The 17,091-nt window shown below is 36.4% G+C and overlaps 2 protein-coding genes and 1 pseudogene across 4 annotated transcripts; 1 reads left to right on the top strand and 2 right to left on the bottom strand.

Moving 5' to 3' along the window:
* Nucleotides 1–5,200: 5,200 nt before the first annotated feature.
* Nucleotides 5,201–7,880, bottom strand: LOC113355134. 3 transcript variants are annotated; one of them, XM_026597913.1, is made up of 5 exons: nt 7,645–7,880; nt 7,355–7,441; nt 6,294–7,099; nt 6,084–6,209; nt 5,201–5,972 (listed from the first exon to the last, which is right to left on the bottom strand). In XM_026597913.1, exons 4-5 carry the CDS (start codon nt 6,090–6,092, stop codon nt 5,322–5,324), a joined length of 660 nt encoding a protein of 219 aa, XP_026453698.1. In that variant the 5' UTR covers nt 6,093–6,209; nt 6,294–7,099; nt 7,355–7,441; nt 7,645–7,880; the 3' UTR covers nt 5,201–5,321. The 3 variants fall into 3 exon arrangements, with proteins under 3 accessions (XP_026453698.1, XP_026453699.1, XP_026453700.1); XM_026597914.1 differs by having other exon boundaries at nt 6,084–6,172; XM_026597915.1 differs by lacking the exons at nt 7,355–7,441; nt 7,645–7,880 and having other exon boundaries at nt 6,084–6,172; nt 6,294–7,095.
* Nucleotides 7,881–8,399: 519 nt separating this feature from the next.
* On the bottom strand, nt 8,400–10,829 carry LOC113358911 (annotated as a pseudogene).
* Nucleotides 10,830–15,711: 4,882 nt separating this feature from the next.
* On the top strand, nt 15,712–16,665 carry LOC113360850 (factor of DNA methylation 4-like). Its single transcript, XM_026604294.1, has 2 exons — nt 15,712–15,931; nt 16,015–16,665. Exons 1-2 carry the CDS (start codon nt 15,905–15,907, stop codon nt 16,636–16,638), a joined length of 651 nt encoding a protein of 216 aa, XP_026460079.1. The 5' UTR covers nt 15,712–15,904; the 3' UTR covers nt 16,639–16,665.
* The last annotated feature ends 426 nt before the right edge of the window (nt 16,666–17,091 follow it).

Raw genomic sequence — 17,091 nt, 5'->3', positions numbered from 1 at the left:
GCGGACTGAAATGTTATATATTAATAAGCAACATAACTACTGTAAAATTTAATTTCCAGCTAGTTTAGAAGCATACAAGTAATGTCTTGGAAAGAACAGATAATGCATAGAAAGTGATTGGTTCTACAATATGCAGATGGGTACGGTACAATATGTTGGAAAACGATTAATAAAATACGACTTTTAAAGTTTTAATAAAAATTATAATTTATTGTTTCCGTTTGTGAATGGAAAACTTATTAATCCCACACGGTGGAGTTTCCACTTTTTAGTGGTATCTTACTTGAAGTGTGAATGAAATGTGGGTTTATTCCAAAAGTGTGACTAATTTGAAAATCCTTCTAAAAGTGTGACCATGACCGGTCAACGGACATGTATACCCTAGTCTTTTACGGAAATGCCTAATTGTGTCATGACCGTACGTTTAATATGTAGACATCGAATTTTTTTATTATTACTTTTTCTTTCTTATAATATTATGATAAGTTTGTTTTTGACTGAGGCCCCACCATCTTTTTACTGATGCCACGTGGATGTGTAGTGTGGATATGTAGACATCCAGAATCTAGGCATAATATGATGTTTGAAGTGTAGACAACCATGTTTCTTTCTTTTGCACATCGAACACTAATCATAATTAACAAAAAGATTAATCATAATAACAGGAAGATTAATCATAATTACAGAAAGATTATACGTTATTGTACAAGAATAAACGATTATACAAGAATTATACGGGATTAAAGAAGGATTATTAGGCTAATAGTGACATTAATTTAATCTGGGTTTCACTTCTATATCTTCGACTTCACCTCTCACAAAGAGCTAACTCTTTTTCTTCCACAAAACACACCACACACCTTCGGAATCCTTTTTTCCTAAAATGAAGCTCATCTATAAGATCTACATATCAGGTATGAGAAATCCTGTTTTTCAAAAATCAAAATAATGTTTGATTTTGTAAACCCTAGAAATTTGATTTCTAATTTTTTTAGATTTTGAACTCCATGTAGATCGAAATATGTTCTGATCGGAAATTAGGGTTCTCCATATAGATCGAAAATAAGTCATTTTAGGTTATGATATAGTTAATTGTGGTATTTTGTCGATATTGATTTTGCTTTAACAAATGATGATAATGTAAAATTGGATAGAAATTTTCATTTTGATTTCATGAAATAGGTATCAAATAGGGGTTAATAGGAAGTTTCTTAGTGGGTTGGATACGGATTCCGATAGCGGTTTTTAAAGATGATTTAAGCAGAAGAGTTAATATCATTGTGGATCAGCGTGTTAGACAATCTCCTGAAATACCAGTTTCAATGTGTAAGCACTATTATGCGGTAGTGAGAAAATGAATTTGGGTTATCTTCAGTTCACAATGAAATTTTGTTGAAGTAGTTATTCAACACCCTTTTTGTTGCACCCTTTTCTGTAATTACCATTGAAGTATTTATTGAAGCCATACCTACTTATTTAGTGGAGGCCCTTATTGGGATACTAGTCATCTCATAATTTGGAGTGGCACATGGAAAAAAGAACAGTGCGCAAACTTGTGTTTTTAGTGCCATTAGCAGGACCAATTCATTGAATTTGCGTTCCTTCGGTGCAATTTTCACTTTTCTATTGTATATTCAGATATTGTAAGGATTGTAATGATTTTTTATATGTTTCAGTTGCAGGTGTTTTTGTTTGATGCCTGATATGAAAGTACATGTGCACTATAATGGATATTGGGTACGGAAAAGCGGTAACGATACATATACCGGGGTTCATTTACAATATCTGGTTTTCTAGGAAATGTTTACTAAAGAGGATATAAAGAAGAAAGTAGTGGATTTACATGGTTATGAGTAGGGACCTGATTTCGAAGTCTATGGTCTGGTACTGGTTGAAGTTACACGGTGTAGACAACGGATATTTATTACCGGACAAGAAACCTTGAACTCTTATGTGGAGCAAGCACCAGGAGCTCCATCTTTTTCGTAATAGCATCTCGGAAAGAGGCATCTCATCAAGTAACAGTAGATCGTACTCCCACAACTCCCTTTACCAGTAATGTTACTCAAACTGGGAATACACCTTCAAGTGGGAATACACCTTCAACCCCATTAGCTCCTTCCAGCGATAGCAGAGTGAATTCCTCCTTCAATTATTACTCCAGCATTGTGTTGCACCGCCCAAGTCACATGGGCAGTGGTAATAATTTTATCTGCTTCTCCCTCTAATTGTTATACTGTTATCATTTCCAAATCTATGTATCCAAGCCTGTGTATCTTACTGTACTTTCCTTGAGAACACTCGTAACTTTGTTATGTTGCTTAGCAATCTGTGTATATATTTTTACACACGTCCCAAAGATGTATTCCTACATTATCTAGTCTCACTAATCTCTATTGTGTTTATCTATTTCAGGGACTCATATGTTTTCAAAGCTAGGAGAAGCCTTGAATCAACTTGGGACACACCATTTTCCATCGAGTTACCCCGCCTACATGATGCTCCGTCTAATCCAAAACATGTGCGGAGTTATCCACCTCCCGAACCCTACAGGAAATTGCAGTGGTATGAGCAGTGTGAGAATCAAAGATTCAAAACCAAGGATCAGCTGAAACTGGCTATTGGGTTGGTCCAAATACTAGAATTTTTTGAGGCCGAGGTTACAGTGAGTAGGCTACATTCTATGCGCTTCGTATGTAAGGATCCCACTAAGCAGTGCAGGTGGGCTGTGTGGGAAAAATGGCTGACATCCCTTACCTGGTGGGTAATCACTAAAGTCGCAGATCCACACACTTGTTGTAGAGAGGACAACTTGGACCCCGCACTCAGGGAAAAAGCAAAGGCTCGTGCAATGACCAAACTCTTTAGGAAGGAATTTGCCAAGTGTGATTGTGTGTATACACCCAAACAACTAATGCAAGACATGTGGAGATATCATGGTATCACAATCACTTACAGGAAGGCATACTCTGGTTGTAAGAGGAGAACTGAAGCATTTAGGGATTCTCCTGACGATTCATACCAACACTTGGTGGGTTACAGCCACATGCTTGAACTACACAACAAAGGCACAAAAACGGCGATTCATACCGATATAAATGATGCTTTTATGTATTATTTTTTTTGCGCTGGGTGCATGTCTACATGGATTCAAAACTTGGTGTAGACCCGCATTTGTTGTGGATGGTACACATCTCTCTGGGGACGGCTATGGAACTCTACTTTTGGCAGTTGCGTTTGACGCTAATAATCAAATGTTCCCTATTGCATTTGCCATTGTTGATTCTGAGAATAAGGAATCATGTGAATGGCTCATGCAACAGTTATTCGATGCGCTTGGTAAAGACTTTTCATCAAGAGAGGATCTAGTTGTGTGTTCAGACAGATCGCAAAGCATCGAACACGGGGTTTCAACAGTGTTTACCAAGGCATCTCATGTTTACTGCACCTACCATCTTAAAGGTATTTTGCAACAACACTTTACGGTCGAGTTACATTTGTTAGAAACTCATCTCCCTTAACCCTTGAGCTTATCTTTAGCTTTATGTAGCACTAACCTTTGGCTAGTCTCAAGAGCATATTACATTGAAGGCATATTCAATACTTGGTTGATTGATTATCATTTTCTCACAATGCATAGAATATCATAACGAAGCATCACAATGTCGCAGCTGCTACGACGTTTATGGACGTTGCGCTAGCATACACTGTTGATGATTACCGAAAGGCTATGGAAGAAGTCAAAAAATATCCGAAGGTTTTATCCTTTTTTACGGGAGGTTTCAGAAAGGCATTGGGCTAGGATTCATTGCAAAACAGACCGTTATCTTTTCATGACAACGAACCTCTGTGAGAGTTGGAATGCCCTGCTTTTGAAGGCTAGAAAGCTACCAATCACCCATTTGGTCGATTGCATATGATCACAAATCATGTTGTGGTTCTCTGAACGTAGAGACCTAGCTAAGAAATATACGTATGCTTTGAGTGACTTTGTTAAAAAAACAATCAAAGATCGGTGGGATTTGGCGTATTCCTTTGATGTCATAAAAATATGTGATGGTGAATTCCAAGTGGGTGAGGCAGTTAATAATAATCAGCATTATGTGAATCTGGAGCAGAAGTCTTGCACTTGCAAGGTCTTTAACTTCGAGCATTTGCCATGTCCACACGCCATTGCAGTAGTTATCACCATGAAGATTAATGTTATTCCGCTGTGTGGAGATTACTATTCAAGATTCAGATGGAGATCAATGTATGCTCATGTGATAAACCCAGTACTGAGTCAAGAACGCTTGGTTGTGCCAGAGAATGGGCTCATAGTGTTGCCTCCATATCGAGCAGCGCCAGAAAATGGTCGTCGAAAAAGGAAGTGATATCTCTCTATTGGTGAAAAAGCAGGCAAAGGTCGGAAAAAAATGCCCTGCAGTAACTGCCATGAGCCAGGTCATTATGCTAAAACTTGTCCTGAATTGTGAAACCAATAGCTTTCCAAGCAGTACTTTTCATCTGTTGTATGTTTTGTTTTAGCTGTGTTTTAAAATTCAGTGTCGTGGACAATTTTCTTTGATGAACCTAAACCCCAATCCTTTCAATTGCTTTGTAAGTTAAGTTATTTTGGATCTCTCCAAAAGTAAATTATGGACTCCTAGCAGAATCAATGTTTTTTTTTTGGATTTGGACCAATATGGTTGAGTCTCTTAATGGCTGATTTTTCAAACTTATATGTCCTTATATAAACTCTATAAAAAGAGGTTGGTTATCTAGAGTTTCTAATCCAACGGCTGATGCGAACCACCAACGAACGACTGAGGATGACCCTATTTTCTTCTTGTGCAAAAGCTTTCTGTCCAAGCCTTAATTCACCCGCATCTGCCTGTGCAGGTTATTTGGGAATATACACAACGCTTTTGCACAACACCAATATTGTACACGTCAAGGTACAAGTACAAATGGAGGGAGAAAAAGAAAGGTATAAGAATCAATTTGTCTTCTACTCGTCTGCTCTAACTTTATTACAGTTTCATAACTACTTCTTTAAGAAAAAATTCAAAAACCAAATTCATTTTCTCCTCCTTTTGTAAATCTTTTTCGTTGTCATCTTCTTTGCCGTCATTTTCTTATCGTCAATTGATAATCAACAATTTGAGAGAGTAAACAGTAAATCAGAATTATTAAATACGAAAAAAAACTGGACAAAAAATACGAAAGAAATTGAACGTGATTCAGATGCAAATCTAGTGTGCAGATATTATCCACATTAAATTTATGTTACAACTAATAGTAAAGTCATGTTCAAAAGCAAAACCGAAATCCACCACCAGTTACCGTTTTCTAGCCCATGTAGGTATGTGGTTAACCTGCTTCTCATTGGATGTCTTCTGAGATCCATCTTCCTGGATTTTCTCATTGGATTCATAAACAATTTTTATCACATTAGTTTCGCATTCTTTATTTTCTTCTCCATGAGTTAATGCATCTTCTTTGGATGGGAAATCGGGATGGTCTTGTACATCCATTACCATTTTACTTCCAATATTTGCAGCCTCCTCGAAGTCATATTCAAAATCAGAAACATTACCAACTTTTTTTGGTACTAAACCACCATCATTCTCTTCTTCTTTCTTCTCTTCTTCTTTCTCCTTTATATCAGCGCTGTAAAGACCACTTTGTTCTCCTCTGTGAAGATCAGGTTGTTCTTTAAATACTGAACTACCAGCAGCTTCTTTCTGCTTATCAGTACTTGCTAGATTTCTTTTCTTGTCAAAAATTGCTTCCAACATTTGTAAGGACTTATTACACAAGTCTGACTCTGGCTTATGTTTGTCCTTCATGTTTTGCAGATGATCTTTTGATTTTTCTTCAATGAAATTAACTAGTTCTGAATACTTACTGAGTAATTCAAAATAACCCTCCTGCCACATTATGTTTCTTTTTTCTTCAGCTAGGTAAGGTGTTAACAATGTCCGCGACATCTGCACATAAAACTATTTTTGTGAATAATCAAGCGCAGAATATTTTTGCGAACAAATCACATGTACAATAACTGCTGCACATTGTATAACTGTTATAAGTGTTAAACATACATGTTTCATTACTCCACCCACATCATCTTCAATTGTAGTAACAATACTGGCCACCGACTACTTCGCCATCCTTGGCAATCCAGTGTAATCTGGTTTTATAACATTACAATGTTCAGCAAACAAATACTGCAGAAGAAGTAGTTTGGGTTACAATTTTGCATCCTTTATTTAAAGTAATATAGAGGACTGCATAAGGTTGAGGAAACTTACCAACAAATACATCCCACATCTGGAAACTTTCCCGGGTGAATCGATGTGACCTCTTATGCTTTCCATGAGATAAGAGTGTATAAGATCTGGCCAGTAGGTTCTATTCATTTTGTGCAATGTCTTAAAGTATCCACCAAACTGTTTATAACTCAAGGACCCATTTAGTTGAGTGAAGAAAATTGTTACGCACAAGTGAAGAGTAAATAATTTTGCCAAATCCTCTGCATCTTTTTCAGTTTGTTCTTCTGGTTTGACTCGCATTATATGTAGAATCGACTTCTCTATTAACGATTTCTGCATCTGAGAATCATCTTTGTCACCTGGTATCAAAGCTTGCATCCTATCTACCACTGAATCAGACACTATCTCAGAAGGCGTTTGTAATACTCTACTTGAATCGATTCCAAAGTCCACAATTTTCAATCCAAAAAAACAAGCTAATTTTTCAGATGAGCTTTTTACAATCACAGGATTGTTTTCTGAATCGTGAAAAACAAAAGCATGTTCTTCGTCAGTATCAGAGTTGTACCTTGTCACTATTTTCATTATGGCATCATTAATCCCCCACCAATCTGCTTTATGCGTTCTTCTTCCAAAAATAAAAAAATTTAGTACATTCCAAAATGGGCTATCCATAAGCTTCTCTAACTGCAGTTTAGTGAACCACACTAAACTTTTATCTGGCTTTCTTTTTTTATTTTCTTGCTTTCTGATTTGTTCATCCTTCTCAAAAAATTTATTCACAAAGTAACATATTCCACTAAAACTGCACCTATATCTTGTTTTTTCTGTTGAATCTGATTTGGCTACATAAACAAGAGAACCACAAATTAACGATTCATACGAAGTCATACAAAACTAGTACCTTTCTGGCTGTTTCTTGTTCTGATCAAACAATGCCCAAATTCATACAAAGTCATACAAAATCATGGACGAAATCATACATGCATACCTATTAACAAACCTATTGCACAATAAGCAATACAAATCTAGTAAAAAATTAAGTTGTAATCCTTTAAATTGAAATAGAAATCAAGGAAATGAATATCATATAATAGTACCTTTCTTCACAGTAATAGGGGTTTAATCTTCTTCGTTTGCACGTTCTTTTTGTTTCTTCTTATCCTGTGATCCAGTATTTCGCTTTGCTACAGAAAACGCATGGAGCACAAATCAAATCAAAATATGTATTTTGTGCTCAGACTTCAAGCAATACAAAACTAGTAGAAACCTAGGTTCTAATCCTTTAAGTTGAAACAGAAATCATGGAATTTGAAATCAAATCTAGTAAAAAATCTAGTTGTAATCCTTCAAATTCAAACAGAAATCAAGGAAGTAGAAATAGTAGTACCTTTTTTTGTTGTGCTAGGGTTGAATCTTCATCTTTTGATTGTTTTGTTTCTTTTCGTTTCTTCGTCGGATTTTCATATTCTGGTTGTTCTGATTCTTTGGGTTTCTTCGAAACTAGTTTCTTTCGTACCAGTGGTGCCGCTTTTATTAACAGTGTTTTCTCTTGTTGTTGCTCGTTCACCATTGTTTCTTCTTTGATTTTCTGCTTTCTCTCTCTCTCACTCTCCTCTGAAAGCGAAATCCTGTAAAAGATTCTACAGTGACTGAGACTGTAAATGTTATCTTTATTACTTTTGACTAGGTCAACTTGGTCTCTTTCATTTACAAACTTAAGAGAGAGAGAAAATAACAGGCGTAGAATTCGAACCTTTGGACAGACGACTTCAGCTTTGACCAAGTCAAGGGGAGATAAAACCTTGACACGAGAAATGTGTATATTAACAAAATGCCTACCCAAGCTTTTGCAGGTGGAAAATGGTACATACAATACCGACTAAGAAAAGGAAATTTTATAAAATGAAAGCTTAGGCCTAGAAAGGCACTAAGAGCAATACAATAGAGTCGTATTGGCATTGGTTGTGGATGTACCACTCAGCCTGCCAGCATTGTTCTTACAAGAAAGAGCTAAATTAAAACGGTATGTGGTGCGTAATCCGCTGAATCAGAGTTATATGTAACACCATAACAAAGATTACCCTTCGTAGTTCGCTCACAAGGTCCAAAACATACTCTGGAGCATCTCTTGAGGGCAGCTGCCTACCCTTCCCATGCGTAGGCTCCGCCGGTGGGTCCAGCTAGGGATCGGTATACGTACAACTCAGATACCTTCTGACTGTCATCAAGTTTCTCCTGATTTTCATTCATGATTTCCACATTAAGGTTCACCATGTTTTTTTGCAAGACTGTTGCAGCCTCCAAGAGTAACATCGGAAGATGGCATCCAAAGGTATCTCATTGCTTCATACTTTCCCATGTTTGTCAGAAGCGCCGTATCACCAAACTGGATATCCCTGATTTCCAACTTGTTGAGTTTATTGCACCCGTTCAACACATGAAGCACTCCTTTATCACAGTCGCCAGCGAAGGCGACATAAAGAATCTCTATTTGTTCCCCATGCATACCAATGTACCTAAAAGCCAGTTCGGTCACAAGACCAGAAAGTGCTAAACGCCGGAGCCCCTTGCAAGACTTAATAATTGCTCCAAAGCCTTCATCTAGTGGATCCAATGTGATATGATCAACTTTTCTAGAGTCAAGCATGCATAATCTAAAGCTAACCAAATTGGGGCAACTCTTGGCAACAAAGGAGAGTGCATCATTTGCCATCTGCTGACAGTGGTATAGCAATGAATTAAGATCTTTGCAACGTATGGACACAACAAGCAACCCAAGTTCTGTTACACCGCCATCATATGCAAAGGATGGAAAGACCCTCAACTCCTGCAACTCTTTACAAATAGTAGCTACAATTACTAACCCGTCGTCTCCAATTTTATCCAGTATCTGCATATGAAATGTAAACTTTGATCATCAATATAATGAAGAGAAATCAAGTATAACATGAACAAAATTGTCTTAAGAGATCGAACCCATAGTCTTTGAAGTTTCTTGCAGCGAAGAATCATTTTCTGGAGTTCCGGACCGTCGATTCCCGTTGCATCGCTCAAATTCAAGAAAGTCAAGTTTGAGAAAATAGGATATAGAGCAGGTAAGCATCTTTCAACAACCTCTAAAAACCCTGACAAACTCCTGACATACTTACAATTGTCGAGGACAACATTAGAGAATTTCTCATAGGTCTCAGACTTGAATGTATCGATGTATGAACCGATCCCCAAGTCAACGAGATTAGGAGAAAGAGTTAGGATTCTCTGGAGTCTCGCAATGGGCACAACACAGTTTAGATTTAGATTTCTTAAGTTTGGGCATCTTGCAACAAGCATCTCAAGGGCTTCCCCCTCAAATTCAACCCCTGTTAGACATGCAAAATTTAAAGACACAAGAGAAGTGCATGTCTGTGGAAAAGAGCTCAGCCAGTGGCCCCGATCCACAATTTCACTAACTTGCAAGTCTAGTTCCCTAATATCCCTATAAAAACAAAACATTCATTAGAATGTAATTATAAGTTTCCTACGGTTTTTCCTAAGGCCATGAGAATCAAGTTTTAACACCCAAGGAACATTTAGCATATTGCAATTCAAATGTAGAGGCTATTAGTTAAAAGCTGTTAACAACAAATGGTATGCATGAAAAAGTGCATAGTGTGAATGCCACACTAGGACAGAACATGTGCATGTTCTGTTTTCAGCATACAGTTGGCTTTTTAGTATCATGTTTCGGTCCAAGCAATAATGCTTAAATTGCTGAATTCCAACACACAGGAATCTCTTGGCTCCACTGTGAGGTCTCTTCTTGTATAAACAACTAGAAGGGAACCACCTTCATGGTGTAAGGAGCACCTTTTGGATCTACATCTATCCATATGGTTGTCTAATTGATGGATTTTGATACCCATTTCAGAAGTTCGAAATTCAATTGAAACAACGGGAACCATAGACTCGAATTAATTGAGCATATGAATTAATAATTTTAATGCAATTTCCCTAAGAGGCAACATGCAATAAGTTATAACCACGCATAATTTTGGATATGATATGAGCATTCAGCAACAACAACCGTGTTCAATCAGATAAACAAAACAAAATTAAGACAAGAAGCACAAAGATATTTCACCTGCAGTTAGCTGCTATCGCAGCGAGGCCATCCGTAGTAAACCCGTCACATTTGATAAGTACAATCGACTTGAAATTGGGGAACGAACGAGATAACAGTTCAAGGCTAGCATCACAAACACGCATTCTCTTCAACCGTAGCTCCTATAGCCCCGGATAACTCTTAGCCATAACGTCGATCCATGGATATACCATACCTCCCAAAAGATTAGGATCCATACTAACATAAGTAAAGCAAGGCTTACCTTTCAAAGTAAGAGCTTTAACTCCAGGAAACCTATTAATAAATTTCTGAGGAGTAATGGAGTAACAATTTCCTACAGAAACACTCTGCCTACTTTGTCTCTCTACTCTATACCATAACTTACAAACAATAGAAACAACATTCCGGTCTTTCTGTGATGTAAGGAAATGAAATACTAACTCCAAAACCTCCTCAAGATAATCAAACATGTTTTCAATACAACAAACAACACACTAATTCAGGATTTCACTCGTTCAAGTAGTATCTACATCAAGATTCAATATTTATAGAAGGCCCTGAAGAGAAATACGTTGAGTACTAGGAGTTGACCTACACTTTCAGGAAGAAGTATCCATAAAGTTTGAAAAAGCTTACAGGGAAAGCATCTTTAATTTGAAAATTGGTCACGATTCTATTAGGATTGCTTTTTCGAAATCTCTGCACTGTTTACTTCCAATAGAGTCAAGTCACCATCCAAGAGGTACAAAGCATGTCCTTAGTTTTCTATTTATCTCTAAAATCCAAACATTAATTTTCTATTTTAGATATAAGCTTCTTAGTTTGACTTGATAACTATTTTGTGGAATAATGATTCGGTACCCACTGTGCACTGAGCGAGAGGTTTACTGCCCTTCATCTGTGGATCATCCATCTTTTGAAAGATCATAACCGTTCATCATGGGTATCTGAACAGACAAGACCATTCAATACTGGGACTAGATTTTTAAGCCTAATTAGAGCAGGCTGCTGGCATTTTGATTTGATTTTGTCGCAACCGATGATGCGATTATACTAGATTTTTGAGCCACACAGCAGGCATATTAGACAAGTGGCAATTATACTCCATCTAACACTCCATTTTATCTCTGATTTAATAATTTAATCTGTTCATCTTCTCCCCAACTCTAACAAAAACAAAGGGAAAAAACAGAGTGCTTCACAAGAAAAAAAAACAGAGAGAGAGTTAGACAACATATTAGACAATGACAATTATACTCTTCATCAATCACTACGGTGTGGGATATGAGACTCCAGAATTGTTAAATGAGGATGAAATCTTCAGTGAAAGGGTTCCAAAAGACAATTTTTTCAAACGCCATTTTATAGAAGATTACAAGGGTGATGTGGAACCACTAAATCCTCCACCATCTCCTCCTTCCCTCTTTGATGTAGAGGATCCTAATCATCCCATCATAGGTTTGACTGCAGATGGTGATGAGATACGATTCTTGGAGCCTTATCTTGAAAAAGATGCCCCCCTGGATTTACCCACACAATAGCAAGAGTAGAGAAGGGGATGGGTAAGATGGTATATCCAGAGGTTAAGCAGGAGAAGAGAGGTAAACATGCAAGGATCCCTGCCGCTAATTTATGATATTTTTTTTATTTATTTTGATAAGAAGACAGTTTATAATAAGGATTATGGGTTCTAATCTGCAATGTGTAAAGATGATTTGCATCAAGCAGATGATTTGCATGCTAACAATGGTAGAGATGATCACTAATTTACTTCATAAACAACTTATTAAACAGATCTTCGGTTCAACCTTATTGAAAAAAAATTCTTTACACCAAGCAGATGATTCGAATTCTATAGCAGAAATGGGTAAAGAAGATGAAGTGAACTATTCCAATACGAACTTTACTAGGTCCGACTCAGTGGATCATATTCGACACAAATTTAAAAACAAAATAAATGAACCGGGCACATTCATCTGTTATAATTAGAAGAAAGATATGAGATGTTATGATCTATGGGATAGTTGTAAATGGAATTATGGAGGAAGGAGTGAAGGAATTGTGCAACATAACAATTAAAAACTCTGGCAATCCCATTGCCAGTAACAGCAGAAGGCATGCCCTATTCAAATTATGATAAACTTCATAAAATAGGTGAGTTCAGAACCTACTTTAGAAAGGTGACTAATAATTGAATTAGGATGAAGATCATACCAGGAAGTGCAGGAAATCTCCACATGGATTTAGCAAAGTGTTTGATCAAATTAATTGTTGTAGGTCTTGCATTTCCAGCCAGGATTACTCGTCGGTTGAAGAAAATTAATTCTATTCAACTGCCAAAATAATCCTGGTCGGACTTATTAGTCCGTTAGGCGATGAAACTCCCCCTCCCGTTGTGAGACTACTCGACACATTATATTCCTGCAAGGATTACACTATGTTAGAAGAAAATTATTTCTAATTTTAAAAACAAATTAAAAAATGTGAAGATGCTACCTTGCACCATGTGCTCCAAGTAAGCATTTCTTTCTTGTGTCGTCCCCTCTCTATCAGACATAACAACTAGCTCTTTAATTGATGTGTTGCCTTTAATGTTGGTTTTGAAGTTGTGTTCATTCAACTCCAACGCCAGTTATTGATCCAAAAAAACCTCCAACTCCAGTAGTGCAGTTGTGACAACTTATCCGGCAAGTGGGTATACAGGGTTATCCCGGTGATAGAAAACAGTTGCGTCATCACGGCTGATGCAAGTAAAAAACATGTTGGGTTCAAAGATAGATGAGAAGGCATAATTCTTATCAGCACTAAAAAAAAGAGCAGTTTATCAACATTATACCTAGTTGTCCTGTATCCAAATAGAGCACCCCTGTCGAAAGATCTCGATACATTTTTGCTTGCTAGAGCAAACACCCACCTATTCAATTTCCAGCATTTGCAATCCAAGCATTAATATAACCCGATAAACCAAACACTGATTGAGTTTAACATTAACATTCAGAACAAAACTTCAACTTAAACATAGAGAAATGAAATGTCTTTCTGATTCATGGGCCGTATCACAAAAATAAAGCTCAAAATGACCATTGAGGCTGCTTAGTCTACAAATTAAACCAAATGTACAATTGAAAAACAAATTCACTTTTTTAGGGTGATTAGAATTATAAATCAATCAATGTAATCTTCAAATTAAAATTAAACCATATCAAATCTGGCCTAAAAAACAAACAAAAAGATAATATTTCAAAACAGATCCAGAAATTGAATGAATACTCACAAAACTTAAAACCTTAAGCAGAAATGAATCCGAAAAACATAAAAATCAAAATGACCAATTAAGATTTAAAATCTAAATAAGCCTAATGTTTTTATTATCTACAATTGAAACCCTTGTCAGGGTACATTAGAATCAAAATTCAATCCATGGAATCATCATATTAAGTTAAATCCATGGAATCATCATATTAAGCATCGTCAAATTAAATGAATATTCACAAAACTTAAAACCCTAAGCAGAAATGAATCCCAAAAACATAACAATCAAAATGACCAATTGAGAAATCAATCTCTAAATAAGCTTAATGTTTCTATTATCTACAATTCAAGTTAGGGTCAGGGTGATTTAGAATCAAAATTCAATCCATGGAGTCATCATATTAAGTTAGATCATATCAAATCTGATTTAAGGAAAAAAAAGTTTTAACATATCATTACCCTGCTCGATTAAGATTAAACTCCAAAATTAACGCAATACCTGCACCAGAAATTGAAAAAAAAATATTAATAAACTGAAAACCCTAAGCAAAAATGAATGAAGTTTCTCGAAAAAATAACAATAAAAAACCAACAATCTCACCTTCCAATCTGAGATCAAGTGATTTTGATTAAAGCAATAGATTATTGTTAATCTTCAGATAGAAGGAAATGATTTTGGTTGCAGAGAGAGAAGGATGGAGTGAGCTGCGGCGAGAAAGGAGAAGCCAAAAATAATAGGGTTTCTGCTCGTAAGTTGTTGGTACTTATAGTCTTATCTAGGGTTTCTAATCTAACGGCTGATGCGAACCAACAATGAACGGTTCAGGATGCCCCAGTTCAAGCCCGTCTGACAGTCATTTTTCATCCTTTGCAAAAGCCTTGTGTGCAAGCCTTATTTCACACGCATCGGCCTGTGCAGGTTGTTTGGGAATGTACACAACCCTTTTGCACAACAACAATAAGTCTTGTCAATTTGACTTGCCTTGACTATGTCAATCTGGATGAGATTGCTCTCTTAAAAGGGTTTTGGTACGATAAACTGGACATCTCAAGTTCGAATCTCCAAATACTTTTAAATATTTCTTTTTCTAACTATTACTCTAGTAACTACACAAAGGAGTTTTTAGTTGGCAGCCGAGCAAAAAGCTGGATACCAACCCCTTTTTGAATAGCAACACCCAGTCTAAACTTAAATTTCCAATCTAGAGATTTCTAAATGCATCTGACTCTATTACGTTGTCAGTTTATTTTGGTAACATTTATTTTTTTACTAACAAGGTGCGAACTGTTGATTTCTCAAAGAGATTGGCCAATGCAGTAGAACAATTTATTGTTATCTAAGAGGGATCTAAGTACCTTTGTTTAGTTGAATTATGGCGCAACTTTTGTAAAATATCTTTTGCATGTTCTATATATAATTCAGCCGACAGTCATTTTTCTTCCTTTGCAAAATCCTTGTGTACAAGCCTTGTTTCACCCGCATCGGACTTTGCAGGTTGTTTGGGATTATGCACGTCCCTTTTGTACAACAACAATATTGAGTCTTGTCAATTAACTTAAGCTTTGACTATGTCAATGCAACTTATCTCGTCGATTTACAGATAGATTGAGAACAAGATACCGCTTCATCACCACCACGGGAAGGGTATTATGAAGAAGTGTATTTTAGGAAAAGATAACACCGTTTTATCCAAAAGTGTTAAATCGGATGTAAGTATGACTTCTCTGTGAATTTACCAAGCTCTCAGTGAATTTGTTTCAAATCTGCACCCTTTTACCCACTTTGGATGCCAAGGAGGGAGTAAAACGCATTTTTGCCTAGATACATGTGAAATGTGGTTTGTAAATAGCAATCGATTAGATATGCTTCAGCCAAAAAAAAGTAGATTTCGTAGTATGTGTCTACTTTATTACAACCTAACAAAGCTAGTGTATTGTAGTGTCTTCGAGTTGCTTTAAGTCCCTATCAAGTATCAATGAAACTTTGCAGGTTTACACTGAAGTGACATATCAGTTCGATTACCTTGCATCTTTCCCAAGTTTGTCCGATATAAACCCAATTCTCTTCTCCCATTTTGTATACAGAAGAAAAACGAAAAAATCTATTGTATCCATAGTCATTAAAAAAACAACGTTTTTGAAGTTGATAAACTTTCAATGATTTTTTCATTTCAAGTGTGTAAGAGATTTTATACAATTAAAGACACTAGAAAAGAGTTCATACAAAATCAGAGAGTTGTAGAAGAAATGAAATCGTGTAGTACAAAGTCTACAAAGTCTGAACGTAAATTAAATGTCAGGTTGTCGGACAAAGAATACGGTAAGCAGTTGCAGGTTCCTTATGGGTTAGAAGAAATGAAATCGCCTAGTACAAAATCTGACCGTAAATTAAATGCCAGGTAGTCGGATAAAGAATATGGTAAGCTTCGTATGTATGTTGAAGCATCATCTACTGTGTTGGTGGGGAAGAAGAAGAAGAAATCTGTATACCCATGGAAAGTTGTTGTTGTGAATTATGAGGGACACTTGAACGATAAGGCGATTAAAGAGAAGTTGACTGAGTTTAATCCGGTGAAGGTACGTAGTTTGTGGGCTCCTAATGATGGGTTTATTAGCCAGGCGATTGTGGAGTTTACAGAAGATTGGTCCGACTTAACTGATGCAATGTCTTTAGAGATTGAGTTTAATAGTAACCAATTTTGGAAAAAACATTATGGTGTGGATAACCGTGGTGGTTTGGTAAAGGTAGGTATGTGCTTATGGGTTGCAAAGGAGGATGATTATAATTCTGAATGTCTTATGGGGCAAAAGTTGAGGAGAACTAGTACCTTGGAATCTATTGAGGATGTTGAAGCCAAATATGAGAGGAAAAACAAACAGGAAGTGTCACAACTGAAGAATGAAGTTTTGGCCTTTTTGGGAGAAGCTCAGTTCACCGTCAATCAGAGCAGCTACTCTCTTAGGAACTTGACGGCTGAACTTGAACCTAAATTGAAGAAAAATTTAGATTTCAGATTTAGAATTTGACTTTGCTTATTAATTTTCGGTTTTATGTTATTTTTTTATTCTCTGTTGTACTTTACTATTATTATTATTAATTAAATATGTTTTTATTTATTTTTGGCACTTCTATATTGAAGTTGGAAGTATGCCTAACTTTGTCAGATTTCCACTGAAAGAGATTTATTAATCCATATTGCTTTTCACGCATGCATTACTTTGTTTCAGACGATGTAATAAGAGAGCCAACACCGGCATCAGACCATTTGCATATTAAACGCTGAGACTTGTCTTCATTGAACTCACCATGTAAACAAGAATCACTCACAAGTCACAAGAAGAAAAACTCTTACATAAAAGATAAAAAATACATGTGAAAGATCTTGTGCAAAAAAAAAAGACAATGCTGCTCAACTGTTTTCAATAACGTCGTGTTACATTTTAGTTCATATGTTCAGCACATATAACTTAAGAACACAC

The sequence above is a fragment of the Papaver somniferum genome, chromosome 3 (genome assembly GCF_003573695.1).
Source record: "Papaver somniferum cultivar HN1 chromosome 3, ASM357369v1, whole genome shotgun sequence".
Classification (NCBI taxonomy): Eukaryota; Viridiplantae; Streptophyta; class Magnoliopsida; order Ranunculales; family Papaveraceae; genus Papaver; species Papaver somniferum.
The sequence above is the reverse complement of the archived record's forward strand: the minus strand, read 5'-3'. Positions and strand labels throughout refer to the sequence as shown.

Excerpts from the sequence above, each read along its gene's own strand:
- LOC113355134 (XM_026597915.1), bottom strand. The coding sequence starts at position 6,929 with ATGGATAGCCCATTTTGGAATGTACTAAATTTTTTTATTTTTGGAAGA. Across the intron at positions 6,173-6,293 it reads GATGTGGGATGTATTTGTTG|ATTACACTGGATTGCCAAGG; the intron begins GTAAGTTTCCTC and ends TTATAAAACCAG.
- LOC113360850 (XM_026604294.1), top strand. The coding sequence starts at position 15,905 with ATGTCAGGTTGTCGGACAAAGAATACG. Across the intron at positions 15,932-16,014 it reads GTTGTCGGACAAAGAATACG|TCGGATAAAGAATATGGTAA; the intron begins GTAAGCAGTTGC and ends AATGCCAGGTAG.